Source organism: Syngnathus scovelli, chromosome 20 (genome assembly GCF_024217435.2).
Source record: "Syngnathus scovelli strain Florida chromosome 20, RoL_Ssco_1.2, whole genome shotgun sequence".
Taxonomy (NCBI): domain Eukaryota; kingdom Metazoa; phylum Chordata; class Actinopteri; order Syngnathiformes; family Syngnathidae; genus Syngnathus; species Syngnathus scovelli.
This window is the reverse complement of record NC_090866.1, coordinates 10,750,755-10,766,297: the sequence shown is the minus strand read 5'-3', so window position 1 is coordinate 10,766,297 and position 15,543 is coordinate 10,750,755. Positions and strand designations below refer to the sequence as shown.

General features: G+C 48.3%; 2 protein-coding genes across 5 annotated transcripts; both read right to left on the bottom strand.

Moving 5' to 3' along the window:
- Nucleotides 1-70: 70 nt before the first annotated feature.
- Nucleotides 71-3,308, bottom strand: aig1 (androgen-induced 1 (H. sapiens)). The gene is made up of 6 exons (XM_049757672.2): nt 2,475-3,308; nt 1,559-1,714; nt 1,358-1,459; nt 1,182-1,297; nt 953-1,119; nt 71-890 (listed from the first exon to the last, which is right to left on the bottom strand). Exons 1-6 carry the CDS (start codon nt 2,613-2,615, stop codon nt 871-873), a joined length of 702 nt encoding a protein of 233 aa, XP_049613629.1. The 5' UTR covers nt 2,616-3,308; the 3' UTR covers nt 71-870.
- A 142-nt stretch (nt 3,309-3,450) lies between these two features.
- On the bottom strand, nt 3,451-12,507 carry sgk1 (serum/glucocorticoid regulated kinase 1). 4 transcript variants are annotated; one of them, XM_049757576.2, is made up of 14 exons: nt 12,352-12,507; nt 11,973-12,124; nt 11,600-11,821; nt 9,984-10,199; nt 9,478-9,544; nt 5,729-5,804; nt 5,424-5,499; nt 4,974-5,162; nt 4,775-4,906; nt 4,261-4,497; nt 4,086-4,181; nt 3,857-4,012; nt 3,696-3,785; nt 3,451-3,624 (listed from the first exon to the last, which is right to left on the bottom strand). In XM_049757576.2, the coding sequence occupies exons 2-14, from the start codon at nt 12,063-12,065 to the stop codon at nt 3,457-3,459; spliced, it is 1,818 nt and encodes a 605-aa protein (XP_049613533.1). In that variant the 5' UTR covers nt 12,066-12,124; nt 12,352-12,507; the 3' UTR covers nt 3,451-3,456. The 4 variants fall into 4 exon arrangements, with proteins under 4 accessions (XP_049613533.1, XP_049613534.1, XP_049613535.1 ...); XM_049757577.2 differs by lacking the exon at nt 12,352-12,507 and having other exon boundaries at nt 11,973-12,171; XM_049757578.2 differs by lacking the exons at nt 9,478-9,544; nt 9,984-10,199; nt 11,600-11,821; nt 11,973-12,124; nt 12,352-12,507 and adding an exon at nt 7,499-7,667.
- Between the last annotated feature and the right edge of the window lie 3,036 nt (nt 12,508-15,543).

The following is a 15,543-nucleotide window of genomic DNA, read 5'->3' as shown; positions in this document are numbered from 1 at the left end:
ACACTGAAATATCTTGCCAACAGGGGGCGCAAGCGATTAACTTTCTTTTGGGCATGGAACTAAACAAGGCTCAGAACAACTTTATGGATTTATTGTTAAAGTTGATCACGTGACTCATCATTCAAGTTAAGTACAGTAGTTTAGTCAGAACCTGGTCCAATAAATAGAGGTTATGTGTAGATTCAGCATCCTATAAGATTTTTTTTACCTTCACCAAGCAAAAAAAAAAAAAAACTTGACCTGTTTGGATGTGTACCATCTTGCCAAAGCATCCCCATAAGAAGAACGGCGTCATGTAACCTAATCCAATAAGTAACCTGTATTATGGAACTGGGTCAATGTGCTGGATACTCAGTAGCGCCCTCTACAGTTCAATGTCTCCTCAAGGCTTTGCACTGCACATGATGAAAATGTCACAAGAGTTTTGGAAAGGCCTCATCAGGACTTTTAATAAGAGTCAGTTGGAGGCACACTCCAGTAGTGGGTAGAGTGGCTGGCTTGCAGTCGAAAGGTTCTGGGTTTGAATCTCATTTGATTTCTGACTGGGTTCCGCTCATCTTTTATCCAGGGGCTCCCACATAAAATGGTGGCGAGGTCCATCAACATGCGAGGACGTCATGACAGAATAAAGCTCTTATCAAGACCTTTCGCTTGACATGTGACTCGGTGTGCTTTCAAGAAGATTCGTTTTGACATATCCGTGTGCGCCTTGCTTTGGTGAGATTTAAAAAAAAAAGTACAAAAGTGGGCGTCCAGTTTCCCATTTTCAGGCTTGTTGGTGTTGATGGAGTTCAAAGGTCACAGCTCTGCAATCCTTCTGCTGTCTGGGTGGGCGGAGCTTGACGTGACCTCAGGTGTGACTCCACTGGATCATTCACATTTGACCTTTGCTAGAGGAGGAGGGGGGGATTTTAAATCGATTCAGTGTGTGTGTGCGTGTGTGTGTTTATACCTGGGTGAGGTTGATACCAGATGTAGCTGTTAAGTATTTCTCCAAGCAGGTAGAAGATGCAAATGACGGCGGTGAGCACCGTGAAGAAGACGAGGCGGGCGAGCGGCGTGATGCGCTCCAGGATGGGGTACACCCACATGCCCGTCATCTGCTGTACCCAGCAAGTCCTGCACAAAAAAAAGAAGGTCAGCGGGAGACACGGAAGCCAAATGAACGAGGACGTCGGCACCAGAGGATGTAGCCCACGCCGAAGCAGCAGACGGCCACCAGGCCGCACGACCTGCTGGGGTAGCGATGGTGGGTGGTGCGCATCTCGATGATGATGAACGGCAGCACGGTAGTGTGCTGAAAGGGAGGAGCCAAAAATGTGAATGCTAAAGACTCCAAACTCGTGTGAAAACTCACCATGCCATGGTTGAGCCACTGAGGGATGAAGTTGTCCAGGAGTTTGGGGTAGACCAGCTCTCTGTCGTAAAGGTACAGACTCCAGAAGGTGAACACCACAAACTGAGAAGCCGCAAAAACAACATTAAGGAACGTCAATATAGGCAATTCAAAGTGGATAGGAAAAAAAAAAAAAGGGACTCTGCCATTGGACATGCTCACCGCTCCGACAGGGAAGGCCAGGACGGCCATCATCCAGTCCCTCAGGCCAATCAGCTTCCTGAGCTGCCGCTCCTGCTCGCGGTTTTCGCCGGCTTTGGTCAGCAGACTGGAGACGTCGATCAAAACGCACAGGGCGAAGAACACCGCCTGGATCACCTGCAGAAAAATGGAACAGGAGCGGGAGACAATAAATGATAGTATGGAGGTAGGCAATATTTTTAGAATTTTTTGTGCATTGGAAAAAAAAGATGATGCATGGCTAAATCATATGAATATCCAGCAGTATGTGTGGAAAAAAAATGTTTACAATTGGACAGCTACACAATAAAGCTGTCAATAAAGTTCAGAGCTCCAGATGTAAGCTTAGCATGACAGAGGCCGAGGAACCATCAAGCGGCCCAGTGAAGAGAAAAACAATCCCTGTATTGTTCGGGCGCAGCCCGTGTGAGTGTCCATTGTTTTCACAAGCTAGTGAGAACAGAGGTCATGTTTATTTGCACTTATTATTACGCTGTCGCGCACTAAATTCAATTTGACAGCACTCAAAAGTTGTGCTCGGCGGCTTACACACCTTGGGACAACAAAATAAAACTGATGAATGAAAAGGAAGCGTCTCGTTCTTTATCTTCTGCTGGGTAATGTTGACATGAGCTGTAGAAGACGTAATGTGGGTGGCTACCATGCTAGCTCGTATGTTAGCCAACTAGCAGCACGGGGGGCAAAGCAGGGAGGATGCGCGTTCATGGCCACATCCTTCCCTGCGATAGCTGCATCAGCACCCCAGGTAAGAGACAAAGACCTGCTCAACCTCACTTTGTTGCATCAAAATGGCCCAAAAACGCGCTTTGGATCGAATATCGTGAGCTAAACTAGCCGCGCCCGAAGCCGAACTGAGTCGAGAGGAGCCGAGTCTCACCAGGTCGATGAAGGTGAGGAACTTCCAGCTGCCCCCGTAGGTCTGGTGCGCCGGCATGTCCAGAGCCTTGTAGTGGCATAGGATGGAGAAGTAGGAGAGCAGGATGGCCACGCGGAGAACCTGCGACGGGATGAGCGCCATGATGATACCCGCAAATCTCGGCTCCCTTTCGCCCTCTCCTCGCCCCCTTTTTCTGGTTCCTTTGTGGCACTTGACACCCCTCGGGTGTCTATTTTGGGGGTCGTGCCTGATGCGGTTTTTGAGTGTCTGCGCTGCCCGCTGTCTAGTCCTCCCCACCTCGCTCTTGCCTGCCCCCCTGTGGTGAAAAAGTGTAATTATATAGGCACCCTTTACACCAACCAATTCTGACCAGAAGGGGGCGGTGTGAGACCATCAAAACAATCATCAGAAACATCTCATTTTTATTGCAAACAAAGCTCGTCTCATCTGCAAACATGACAGACCATACGAGCACATCTCCACACTCACATCTCAATTTACAAACTTAAATAGCGTTCAACAACATGACGAGCACACTAGTACGGAATCGTTAGTGAATTAATGCTCGCTGACCGAAAAAACAACTGGGACGATGACGTCACGTATAGGGCGCTGTGTCCGCACGTTGTGGCAGCATAGCAGCAAGTTTCTCTTGTTCACCATTTGCAATATTTCGGTGCGCAAAATGATCAGCTGCATTTTCAAGGTGCTGCAGCGCCCTCCTTTTAAGCACGCCATCACCCCCCCCCCCCTAAAAGGCACCATTGACAACAAACGGCCACTCTGTAACATTCAGCGATCTCCTTTCTTCAACCTGTGAAATAAAAAAAAAAAGGAAAGAAAAAAAGGAATGATGACGGCGGCTACGTGGCGGAATGTGTGCTCAGCAACTTGGTCGCAAGTTGCTTGTGTTGTCCATTTGTGGAATATTTACACACAGCAGTTTGTTGCAAAGTGACAAGAGTTTTCCCCCCCCCCCCCCCTATAGGTAAGAGTCCATGGAAGGTGCGTAGGAGAAGCCCACAAAGGCCTCGGCCGCCTCCGTGATACTGGACGTCACCAGCACGCTGTCGGGCGAGCAGCCGATGGAGTTGGGCACCGGCTCGTCTGTGAACTCCGGGTCAAAGTGCCGCAGGTCGTTGGGGCCCGTCTGCGAGAGGACGGATGACACGCCAGACGATTAATCGCTCAGCTGGGTCAAAATCAGTGACATTTTCTTACCACGTTGGGGTTGAAGGGTGGCGTGATCTTCTTGGCGTTGAGGTCATCCCAGTTGATGGGCGAGAAGAACATGTGGTTTTTGATTTCCATCTGAGGAGATAATAATCCATCAGTCGGAGAAAGAACAACAAATAGCCTCGTGCGAGTGGAGCGGAACTGACAAAGTCGTCGGCGCAGCCCAGCCGCTTGGTCCTGTCCTTCTGCAGGAGGCCCTCCAGGAGGTGGCGGGCGGCATTGGAGATGTTGGGCTTGAGCTGCAGAGGCTTGGTCAGGATGTTGTCGTACATCTCGGCCGTGTTGCGGCTGTAGAAGGGAGGCTGCGGGGACACGCCTTGTGTTAGCTGCGTGCTAACGCGGCGAGGAAGAAGGCAAAGCGAGGCGGAACCTCACCAGGCCGTAGAGCATCTCGTACAGGACGGCTCCTAAGCACCACCAGTCCACCGTGCGGTCGTACGGTTGTTTGTGGAGAACCTCAGGAGCTAAATACTGCCAGCAGACAAAACATGAGGTTAGAAAAATAAACAATTGGAGCATACATGATGATTTTGTATGTCGTCGTCGTTACCTCGGGCGTGCCGCAGAAGGTAGAGGTGGTTCCGTTGGGCTCGATGTTCTCCTTGCAGAGCCCGAAGTCGGTGAGCACCACGTGGCCCTGCGAGTCCAGCAGGATGTTCTCGGGCTTGAGGTCACGGTAGACGATGTTGAGCGAGTGCAGGTAGCCCAACGCGCTGGCGATCTCGGCGGCGTAGAAGCGCGCGCGGGGCTCCAGGAAGCAACGTTCGCGCTGCAGGTGGTAGAAGAGCTGTGGACACAACATTTGCACCAGTCAGATAAAGAAATATCATTTGAAAAAAGCTAAATCAGCTTGGCCCTCGTTTAGCTTATAAAAATGTCATGAGGTATCATTTTCAAGTTAAAAATCATCTTCTCTTCCCAGATGGATTTTCTCCTCGCTGCTTGTCCAACAATGGCAGGAAATCAACTCCATTACACACAAGCAGCTGGATGAAGAGCTAATTGTGGAGAGTCAGTCTTCCTTCCTGACCTTTGGGGGGGGTGGGGGGGCTCATGTGACTCACCTCTCCTCCGTTGATGTAGTCGAGGACAAAGTAGAGTTTGTCAGCTGTCTGGAATGAGTAGTGCAGGCCCACTAAGAAAGGATGCTTGACGTTCTTCAGCAGCACGTTCCTCTCTGACATGATGTGCTTCTCCTGAGTAGCCCCAAAAAAAATAATTAACTCCTGCGCCAAATTGGAAGGTGGCCTTTTGTCTTCTTACCTCCTTCTTCTTGAGGATGGCCTTCTTCTGCAGCACCTTGACGGCATAGAAGCGGTCGTCTTGACGGTGGCGGGCCAGCAGCACCTTGCCGAAGCTACCCTTGCCGATCACTTTTAGGAAGTGGAAGTCATTGGGCTTGGCTGACGGGTTGGACGACGGGCCCAGGTTGATCTGTTGTGTCGGGCTGGGCTGGTTGAAGCAACATGCGTGACGTTAGTGATGCAGGATGGGAACGCGTACTTTTTCCAAAAAAGGAATACGGAATAATAAAAGTCCCTCAGAGGGGAATATAGCTTTCTTTTTTGCAGATTACATGAAAACAAAAAAATCCTTTAAAGACTTAAAAGCAGTTACGCAACAAAGCGCACTGAAAATGCCTGTGACAGCGTCAGTGCTTTGTGAGCAGGTGGACCGTACCGAATGTCAAATTTGATAATTGATCAGACTCACAGGTGGAGACGGGGTGGTGCTCATGAGCTCAGCATCCTGCGGAGGACTCAGGTTCAGGATGGACTGCACCTCGGCACTAAAACAGCAATTACAAAATATTAAACCAAAAAAAAAAAAAAAACCTTCAAAATTACAGCTTGTATCTGATTCCAACAAAAATGATTTAATGTGAAGACAAATCACTAAATACATACTTTATCATCATTATTTTGAAATCATTAAAATATTGGACTACATCTATACACAGTATAGCCGCATACAAAATTGGCAAGCACAAGGTGAGAAGAAAAAAGCCATGTACTGACTGTTTGCAGGTGTAGGCGCTGGTGGCGAGCCTCTGGATGAAGTCGTTCAGTCCCATCCTTCGCTGTTTCATGAAAGCTGAAAGACAATTTAAAGTTAGGCTTGCATTCATCCGTCTGGGTGCAAAACACCACGCAGCCATCGCGATCCACTTTCGTACCGCTGACTAAGGCCACAAGCCCTTTCGACTTGGAATAAGTCATCTCGGTCTGTCCTGTTGCACTTTTAATCGTCATGTTGGCGAGGCCAAGGAAGGAAATGCAACACGGCGAAAAAGAAGCGACTGTCAGCTTTCAAGTTTGCCTCTTTCCCTTTATGACGAAGCCAAAGGAGGCGTTTCTGGGGAGGCGTGGCTCAAGAGACATCCTCGCTCCGATTGGACGAGCCGTGCCGGGCTTGGACCAATCGGAGAAGTCAACGCTCTGAAAGCGAGTCCTTCGGCCACGCCCTCGCTCCCGGCGTGCTGACGTCAAATAACTAAAAGTGTTCTTTTCACTGCCTATTTGCACACTTTTTTGCGCAAGAGCATCAGAGAGAACACCATGTGACGATAAAAGCACGCCTGACTGTGGAATGTCCACCAAGACGATGTTAACATGGTTCAAAGTGGAGGTTTATTACGTCGAGAAATGTCTTTAAATAAAACATGGGGCTCCCCTGCAACGTCATGCGCTTCGGCGTTAAATACCCTTCTTTTTTTTATTGTTTCCAACTGAAATATTTTAACGCCGATTGTTAGCTTTTGGGCAATGATTGGGCCTCAAATATTATGAGTTCTCCGCAACATTTAATGAACGGAGAATTCGGTAATATTTGGTGCAGATACCGTTTGCTTATTTTTTCCCCTACAACTTAAATTATTTTCATAAATTGCTTCATTTGTTAGTTTTGGGGCTATGATTGTCTTTCAATTGGTTAGTGTCCTACAATATTTAGTAGAGGTATGAAGCAGACAAAGTGAGAATTCCTTACATTCCAGTTATTTTCGCCCTCTTGAAAGTGCACCGACTAATGTAAACTTTTAGATATATAAATACCCCCAATAACCCCCAATAATGTTTTGCAATAACTTGTGAAATTGATTCACAAATATGAAACTTAGCTTATGATCAATTATAGCGGCACTGCGACGCAGCAAAAAAAAAAAAAGTCAACAGGAGGGGAGGGGATCGGATGCAAAAAAAAAAAAAAGTGGCTGCTAGTGGAAAAGTACAGCGTGAGGGGATTCACACTTGGGGGCTTGAACATGGTTTCAAACAGAAAAAAAACTTGAGCGCAACTGCGCACAGTGAAGTGAACATTATGTAAGGCACCTTAATTTTATCTCGAGTGGACAAGGTGGCAGATTTTATCAGGACAGCCACGTCACTTTCTCAAAGTGTAAATGTAAGAACTGGTTAAAATAGGGGAGGAAAGCAAGCTTAAAAAGGAGTCATTGGTAAGATGCCTCAAGTGACTTTAGATAGACTAAATAAATAAAGTTGACAGGAAGTAAACACACAGCAGTTACATCCCACAAGAATTCGGGGGACATTTTAAAGGCTATACTTTACTGCTTGTGGAGTGAATGAAGCAAATATGTGTTTCCCCCAAAGTAGGTTATTGGCATTACGCTTACGTAACGCCCTCAACCAACCGCTCCCCCCCCCCCCCCCCCCCACCCGGCACATAACGGTGTAAATCCATGCATAAGTTAATAATTGCCGTCTTTTTTTCTCCGTTTGAAGCATACGTCGATGCGTATGTTGCGTTTAAAAGCAGCTCGTACTCACACGTCAAAGCAGCTGTTGTGTCTTTCATAGAGATGTTACGGTGCCCCGGGTTGCGCGTGAAGGTGGGCTCCGAGAGGTGATCACACTGGGGCGCATTCCTTAACCAGGAAGGTTTCATCTGACGGATCCCCCCCCTTGCCCCCCTCCTTCTTTCTTTTCTCCGTCTGGAAGGCGGAGACGTAACGCCTTCTTGTTTGGACGCTCGGCTTGCACTCAAATGTGCTGCGTTTAGGCACTCAATGGAAAAGTCGGATTTTTGACTTTCAGCGTCGTAGCGTGGAAAAAAAGCGGTTCTAACAACTTTTGGGGGAAAAAAAAAAAAGAAATCGGTGCCTTGTAGTGCCGTGCAAATCCTACCGCTGCTTTAAAACCCTACTTTGATACCTTAACCCTGCTTTTGTTTCTCCCCGGTGTGTCACTGTTATAAAAATATCTGCATTCAACTTGTGCCAGTTTTCTCCATTGTGAAATTTGGAGACTGCTCTCGAGCGACGCTGGTTGCCACGCCTCCTCCTTGCAAACGGGAATGAAATAACAATCCAGATTGCAAAAGAACAGACTGAGTCTGTTCAGACTAGTGTCCAGCGGAGGAACAACACGCGTCATTGTGACAGCTCTGACTGTGCGCCTTGTTGTCCCTCACAAAGATAGCGAGCGAGGCCGCTCGCTCGTCGACACGCCGCTCGAATTGCTGAAAAAACAAGACACTGATTGAGTTTTAATAGCGGTCCCACACCACCAGAGGTCAAAGGTTGAATAAGCGCAGTGCCATAAATTGGAATGGGACAAAGGAGGTTTTTTTGGGGGGGAATCTCTACTGTAAAAATGTAGACTCGACACACAAAACACTTTTTTTGGGGGGGGATACCATCAGGTACCTGTGCAGACCTGCCCTTGAGGCCTCAACAAACACACACGCCCACGCCAGAATGATGCACAACGGGCGACGTCGCACCCTTTTGGCTGTCTCGACATGCTTTTTCCGTTTATGCCACCCGACCGAGCACACTGTGGCTAGCGGCGCATCGGCAGACCGAACGGCACCGCAAATGAGCTTCAGACAAGATGCAGCTCGAGTTAATAGGTTGGCGAGACCAGTTTGACAAGGGTCAGCGATGGCGTCCAAGCACACATGGCTTTTATTTGGACCTGGTGAATAGAGCGGCCTTTTTACGTAACCGGTCGAGCTTCATTCGCATTCAACGGCGCCCTCCCGCTGGGTGGAATGATAGACACAACAGCCGCCAGAGAGATGGATGGATGAATATGTTGATATGAAAGGCGGGGGGAGGGGCCATGCTGGCGAGTGGGTCGTGACCATGTTTACGCTCCAGCTCTTAATATCCGCCGCCTGGCATGGCCTCGCCGCCCTTCCTGCGCTCTCACGAACGGACCTCCCAGAGTGGGAGTCACACGGGTTGCCATCCACAATATTGCCACTTACATAACGCACGCACACACACGTTTTACTCACCAAGTACACTTTGGGAAAACATGGGAGTGGATCTTTTGTTTGCTTGAAAAGCTTTGAATTTGGATTGTACATTTTGTTTTGTGAGGAGTTCGCTGGCCATGACTAACGTTGGCTGTGACCACTCCCACAGCGGCGCAGCCTTCCATCCAGCGCTCATCCGTGAGGTTCAATGCTTAATAAAACGGCGTCAAGGTGCAGACGGTTTACGATGACGCTATTACAAAAACCGGGTTACCGCTGATGCACACTGCCACAGACAAAGCGAGAAAATGCAAAAAAAAATACAAATACGGTACTATTTTGGGAGCTAAATAAGAGCGAGATGAGGTAAGCGAAGTCCTGTCGCAACTTGCTGAATCGTTTGCAACGAAAACAACAAGCTGGAGAGCCAACAGGCACAAACGGAAATTACTGCATAACAACCAAAACAAAAAAAAATTCCGATGATTCGGCCGCACGACTGGTGTAAAGGAAACAACAGCGCTCTTATTGGCAGTCCACTTACCGCCGTCGCCGGGGCAACAGTAGCCGTCCGGCTCCGTCCACTCGTTGTGGTAGTAAAAGTCCACGGCCTGCGGGTGAACATACAAAGTCACCATTAAAAAATTGAACTTGAAAACATTTTTAAAAAAAAGCATATCAAAGACTTTGGCGCAAATGAAGGCGATCTAACTAACTTGTGAGTCAAAATAACAATCTTGGCTTCTGGCCACGCGGAGGCCCACTTTGTACCCTAAATCAGCACTTGGCAAACGACACCTACTGCCCTACTTTCCCGTTACCTGATGCGGCTCAATGAGGCTGCGTTGCCGGGGCGACGCTGGCCAGAACCCCCCACCCCCAGCCAGACAGCGCCAAGTAACCTGATGAGTGCAGCTTTTCCTGTACTAAATACTTGACATGTCAAAAACGGACTCGGATTTCATGAGTCGATGGAGAATGAAGCGAAAATACAGTGCAGTCCGAAAGTTTGCAGGAGCAAACGTGAAAGGGAAAAAAAAAAAAAAGGACCTGTGTGCGCTGGCGCGGCTGCCAGTTATCGTCCGGCACGTAGTCGATGTAGGGCCCGCTGCACACGCTGCACTCCAGCATGATGGGGCTGACCACGAAGGGGGGCGGGGTCCGGATGCTGTGAACGCCATGGATGCCGCCCCCCCAGGACTGGCAACAGCCCACGTCACTCTTGGCCTTGCTGTGTGCACACGTGGGCATCTTCCACCTCCTCACCTGGAAAAACAAACCCATGTTGGTGTTGACATGTAACTGCCCCCCCACCCCCAACCCCCCCGTTGCAAATAACATTAATTTGTAACTGGCTGGCTTCAAATGTTGGATTGAATTGCTCAGCAAGTTGTGTAAAGAGTACTGACCCAGTCAACCGTTGGAAAGTTTGGAGAAGGTCACAGTTGGAAGTTGTCCCAAGCAAACTTTTGGTGAGGAGCGAACGTGCAGTGTGTGAAGCGCCGCACTTTTTTCTTTGCTGCCTCAGGCAGAACATGTTTTCCACTAAGTTTGGAACGCAGCCAGGATAACACACACGCAAGATAAGAGATGTGTGGCATAAATGTAACACAAATATGAAAGCCATCTCCAAGCCGGGCTGAATTTGAGTCTGGCAATGACCTCTTTATGGATGACACGATTATATAATGTCAGCCCATCCTCTTATATTTGTTGAGTGTATCGGCACATAAGTGTAAACATTTCAAACCGTTTTTTTTTCCCCCCGTGGAACCTCGCGACGCGTCAGAGGACCGTTCGACTTGACACAGATCCTATTTAGCCTCCGCGGGGAGGCTCGGCGGGACGTTTGGCTTGTCTTTGCGTCGTCATAGCAACCCGGTCGAGCGCAAAGCTGGCAAAAGTGCTCACGAGCCCGTCGAGAGATTCGTTCCCCAAATTAAATTTTTCCACCCGGCTGTAGCACGTACTACAATTGCAAGTTGAACAATGCCAGCGCCGCGATGACATCACCAAGGAGCGCAAAGGTCAACGCGGCAGTAAAACGTCTCGCCGGCGAGGCTTGAAATGGAATCGCTGGACCGTCCGCGCGTCCCGCTCGGTGAAAGATTTGTCACCCTAAAAAGGAAAATGCATGACTGCCATTGAGCAAGGCATGCTAAACATTCACTCGGATTTATGCTCCTGCTTTGCTGCTCCAATAAAAGCGTCCACTCAGCTTTTCTTGTCTCTCTTTATATCCTCGGTGACCTGTTTCTTTTTTTTTTTTTTTTTTAAGTGTCTTCTATCGAGCCACTTTCGCCCTCCCCCCCCCTCGCGTTGTTTTTTCACAGGGCCATAAAATGTGAGTCATATTTCGAGCGGCCTCGTCGGGTCGCCGAGGGGTCAAGGCCAGAGAGACGAGGGGCTGACAGCCGATGCTAATGACAGTCCTTCACGGCAGCGATCACACTGCACATTCCTTTGACGTTTATTTTGTGAGTTTGTAAGTGTGAGTACGCGCCGGCGCTGAGTGAGTATCGCTGATATAACGCAAGAACGGAATGTTGAATAATGACGTGCGTGTTCGCACAAGTTCACGTTGCGTCAATCATCTGACAAAAAACATGTGACCGACATTCAAGGTGGCGCTTGGAATCCGAACAGCAATATCTCACGGCGCTCACCTTGAAGCTTTTGCTCTCGTAAGTCTGCGAGGGCTCGGAGGCGGCGTCGGGACGGTAGCGGTGGGCCGCGCAGCCGCCGTAAGGCGTGCCGCCGGCGTAGTGGTGGCAGCCGTACGAGGCCGAGAAGGGGTGGCGCGGCTCGTCAACCGGCGGGCGCTTGGCCACACGTTTGCCCTGCGCCTTTTCCACGCTTACTTTGGGATTCTGCATCCATCGGCGCACCTGATGAACAAAACAAGGCGGCGTTGAAATTTCATATATAATAAAAAATAAATTAAAATGTATTCAAAAATATTTCAGAAGCATCTGATGTCACTGCTTGGAGGGGAGGCGTCTTCAGCAGTGACATCATCTTTGCGTGGCCCCGACTCACCTTCCTCTTGACAAACTGAAAAGCCGAACACTTCTTAAAGGAGAACGCCGCCTTCTCTCCTCCTTCTCGCCCTCCTCCGTTCACCAGCTTCATGGCCGACGATGGCGCCCCGCTCGCCTCCGTGGAGCCCAGGGTGACGGATGGGGGTGGGGCTGGCGTTAGAAGAAGTCGGGGGATGTCGGCGGGGCGGGATGCGGACAAGAGAGGAAGAAAAGTTTGTTTCTTCTGGTCGCTATCTCACAATGACGTCATGGAATTCTGTGGACACCTCTCAGCGTTCCTCTATGCTAATTAAGATGCGGTTGAGCCGACGGCGGGCTTTTGTTGACATCCGATGCGGTCGCAATGTGAGCATCTCTGTCCGGAGCGCCTTTCTTACCTCGGTGCCGAGACGCGTTTACATCCGTCTCACTTGCGGATGCTGCTCTGGAGCTCGTTCGCTTTTAGCTCCGGCGTGTTCTGTGTCGAGCGGAGGCAAACAAAGTGCCAGCGCATGATGACGGCGAGCGCGTCCTGCTGCAGTCGCCGCACTTTATCAATGGAGATGCTCCGCAGTGACGCATCTTTCTTCCTCTCTCTCTCTCTCTCTCATCAGCACCTTGCCCCCCCCCCCTCCCTTTTTGGTTTGCCCCGCCCCCTCGGCTCAGCTCGGTCCACAATTCTTTCAATGGGGGCATTGGCGCGTTTAAAAGCCATTTCTCGCTGTTTGCTCTTGATTGACAACCAATGGCGGCCAGCCGGCCAAATGTCCACGCCGGAACCTGTCATAACTATCAATTATCATCCTTCAGCATCAATGATTTCATGTGCCAAAGGACCCTCCGCTGCGCTTCCGAATTCCAAATGAGGCGGCCATAATTAAATAATAAGCGTACTTTGTAGGTCTTATGAGGATGTTTTGCAGCTAAAAAAAAAAAAAAAAGTGGGACAATGATGTAACAGTCATTACAGGTGATGGCTTGATCATGTGACGAAGGCGCCCGCCGTGCCTCAGGTTGAACGAATTCCTGCTCGCTAAAGATTTGAATCTCATCTTTCAAAAGATGTCACGCTGTCAAGTGCGCAACTTTCGGACATCTTTTTTCTTTCAGTTTCAGTTGAACAGGTTCACGGCACTTGCTCTTCTGCTTTTCAGTTTAAAGTCTGTTTAATTTCTTGTTTTTTAAATCAAGGATTGGTTCTTTTTCTGTCCAACTTTTGCTTGTTGACGTGAGTTGAGTTACGTTCACATCACTCAAATTTTGACTCTCAAGCTAAAGCAAAAAAAAAAAAAAATTCCTCAACTGCGTGCCGACTTCTATCTCGTCTTTTCATCATCGTATGATGTCTTGAGTGCCTCGTGACACGGCTCCATTTATCTCAGCTGACTTGACGCACCTGGCCGAGCTCGGAATGCGGAGACGCCGTGTTCCCTTTGGCACAAACATTACGCAAGCTAAGAATGCGAGTGGTGACTTGACGGCTCCACAAAGACGATAATTTAAAACATTTTGTTTTCGTCGGGTGCTTTCCCTATGCTGACCTTTTCAGCAATGCGCTCGCTCTCCAACGGGTGATTGACAGGGAACGACTTGGGACTTCCCACAAAAGAAGGATGCAAAGTGAAGGGCGCTGGATCTTATCTTCTCATCATCTTTTCAGGATGCTCACATCATTTTTATAACTGTAGCGCTAGACTCCCTCAGCTGTTCAATTTAATTTGAGGTCACCTTTTTTAATTCCAATTTTCACACATTTGATTTGATTTGAAGTTCTTTAGGAGGGGACACTAAGTCTCATGTCAATGCCATTGTAGGAGCTCGGAGGGAACAATAGCAAGCGCCGACTTCACAGGGGCCAACGTTGGCGATGCCGCGGCGATAAGGAAGTCTGCGGGAGGGAGCTGCACTATTTACAGACGCCGCAGCACACGCACTTTGTCCCGCGGCATGCCAATCATTTCCCGTTTCTTTGTGGCGCTCCATTCTTTGTTTGGCTCGAAACAGCTAAAGAAAGACAACTACTGTTGTGTATTTTAAATTGGCCTTAGCTTAATGCTAACACATTATGGGGAATGCCATTGACAGACTAGCATATTTTGGCTAACAAATGCTATGAAGATTTGAACACAAATGGTGGAGTATCATCTAATAGACAGACAAAAATAATATTTGAATAATATTTTTTTTTGTCAAGGCAATACTCCAAGCTGACAATGTGGGCACAGTGTGGACTGACCTGCCAGATGTACTTTGTCTGGTAGCGGACACCCCGAGCCTACTTTTGTCCTTTATTGTCCACTTCCTGCAGGGCGGGCAGCTGCTTCCTGGCGCCAAAGCGATGAGCAAGTCGTCGCCCGTTTGAGGGGGGGCGTGGGCGAGACTAAGAGGAGACACAACAGATGAACTTGGAAGAAGAATGACATGTTCCCAAACAATAGAGATGGACACTTTTACTGTATGGCTTTTTCGAAAGTCGACACACCCCTGTTGAGATTGACGAATAAGTGTGTTCTATTTATATTTCCAACAATCTTCTCACACTCCGAGCATCTTTTTTAAAAAGTCTCTTTCACGTGTTTTTTTTGCGATGGGAATGCCGGCAGACATTGCGAGGGGAAGCACTTCAAAGTCGGTGCAGGCAAAAAGAGAGCTCTGGGAGAAAAAAAAAAAAAGATGAAGAGGGGAAAAAGAAGAGAGATGGAAGATGAAGGGTGAAAGCAGAAAGAGCATCGCTGATGAGCTCCACTCGCACTCAGCGGGGGACCTTGGCTTGTTTCTCTAAAATCCATGTGCGTACATGGAGAGAAACTCTATAAACGGGTATTTGTGTATTTAATCAGGGTACATTGTTTTTATAATATATAATTATACTAAGAAGAAATTACATTTTGACTTGTTTAGAAGGTTGGTGTTCTCCAAGGATCTGTTCCAGGGCTTTTATGCTTAGTGTTCAAATATTTACAGTATATTAAATCAATTGAAATGTGTGTAAAATGAAAAAAACACATACTTGTGCAGCTTTGATGACTTCCACTGTTGCTACATGACTCAGCGTTTTATTTCAATTGACTGAAAGGTAATGCATGGGATTGCTCGTGGTGTCATCATCCTGCTTCTGACCAATGGTGACCTCCACACGCATCAGCGCGGTCGTAAAATTCTTGCCACATTCTCATTGGCTGAGGCATTACGGCCTAGCGGCCAATGATGGAGCGAGAAAAGGCCTGCTGACAGGCAACCTGGTAAAGACGTGCACGTGGAAGACGAGTCTGGCGTACAAAGGAGACGAGGTCCATGGACGCACAAAAAAGGTCCAGAACCACAAATTAATTTTATTTTCCACAATTTATAATCCATTAGTGTTGACTTCATCCCCAAAAATGATTTCCACTTGACAGGAACTTTGAACAAAATGTAGTAAGGTAGTACTGAAAGCTACTAAATTCATATTATTAGGGAGGGGGGGGCATTGTGTTAAAAGCTGCAAAAAGACTGCAAATGCTGCTACATTGTTCTTGTACAACGAGAACAATGGCGAGATGCTAACGATGCACTCGCGCGCTTCCCGTGTGGTGCCTCGTTGTCTGCGA

What these genes read in the sequence shown, in the direction of transcription:
- sgk1 (XM_049757576.2), bottom strand. Translation starts at nt 12,065, where the DNA reads ATGAAGCTGGTGAACGGAGGAGGGCGAGAAGGAGGAGAGAAGGCGGCG. An exon ending in TTCAGTTTGTCAAGAGGAAG is followed by an intron (nt 11,822 to 11,972) that starts GTGAGTCGGGGC and finishes TTTGTTCATCAG; the next exon opens with GTGCGCCGATGGATGCAGAA. An exon ending in CACCCTTCAACCCCAACGTG is followed by an intron (nt 3,625 to 3,695) that starts GTAAGAAAATGT and finishes GTCCTCTCGCAG; the next exon opens with ACGGGCCCCAACGACCTGCG.
- aig1 (XM_049757672.2), bottom strand. Translation starts at nt 2,615, where the DNA reads ATGGCGCTCATCCCGTCGCAGGTTCTCCGCGTGGCCATCCTGCTCTCC. An exon ending in AGTGGCTCAACCATGGCATG is followed by an intron (nt 1,298 to 1,357) that starts GTGAGTTTTCAC and finishes CCTCCCTTTCAG; the next exon opens with CACACTACCGTGCTGCCGTT. An exon ending in CTGGTATCAACCTCACCCAG is followed by an intron (nt 891 to 952) that starts GTATAAACACAC and finishes CTCCTCCTCTAG; the next exon opens with CAAAGGTCAAATGTGAATGA.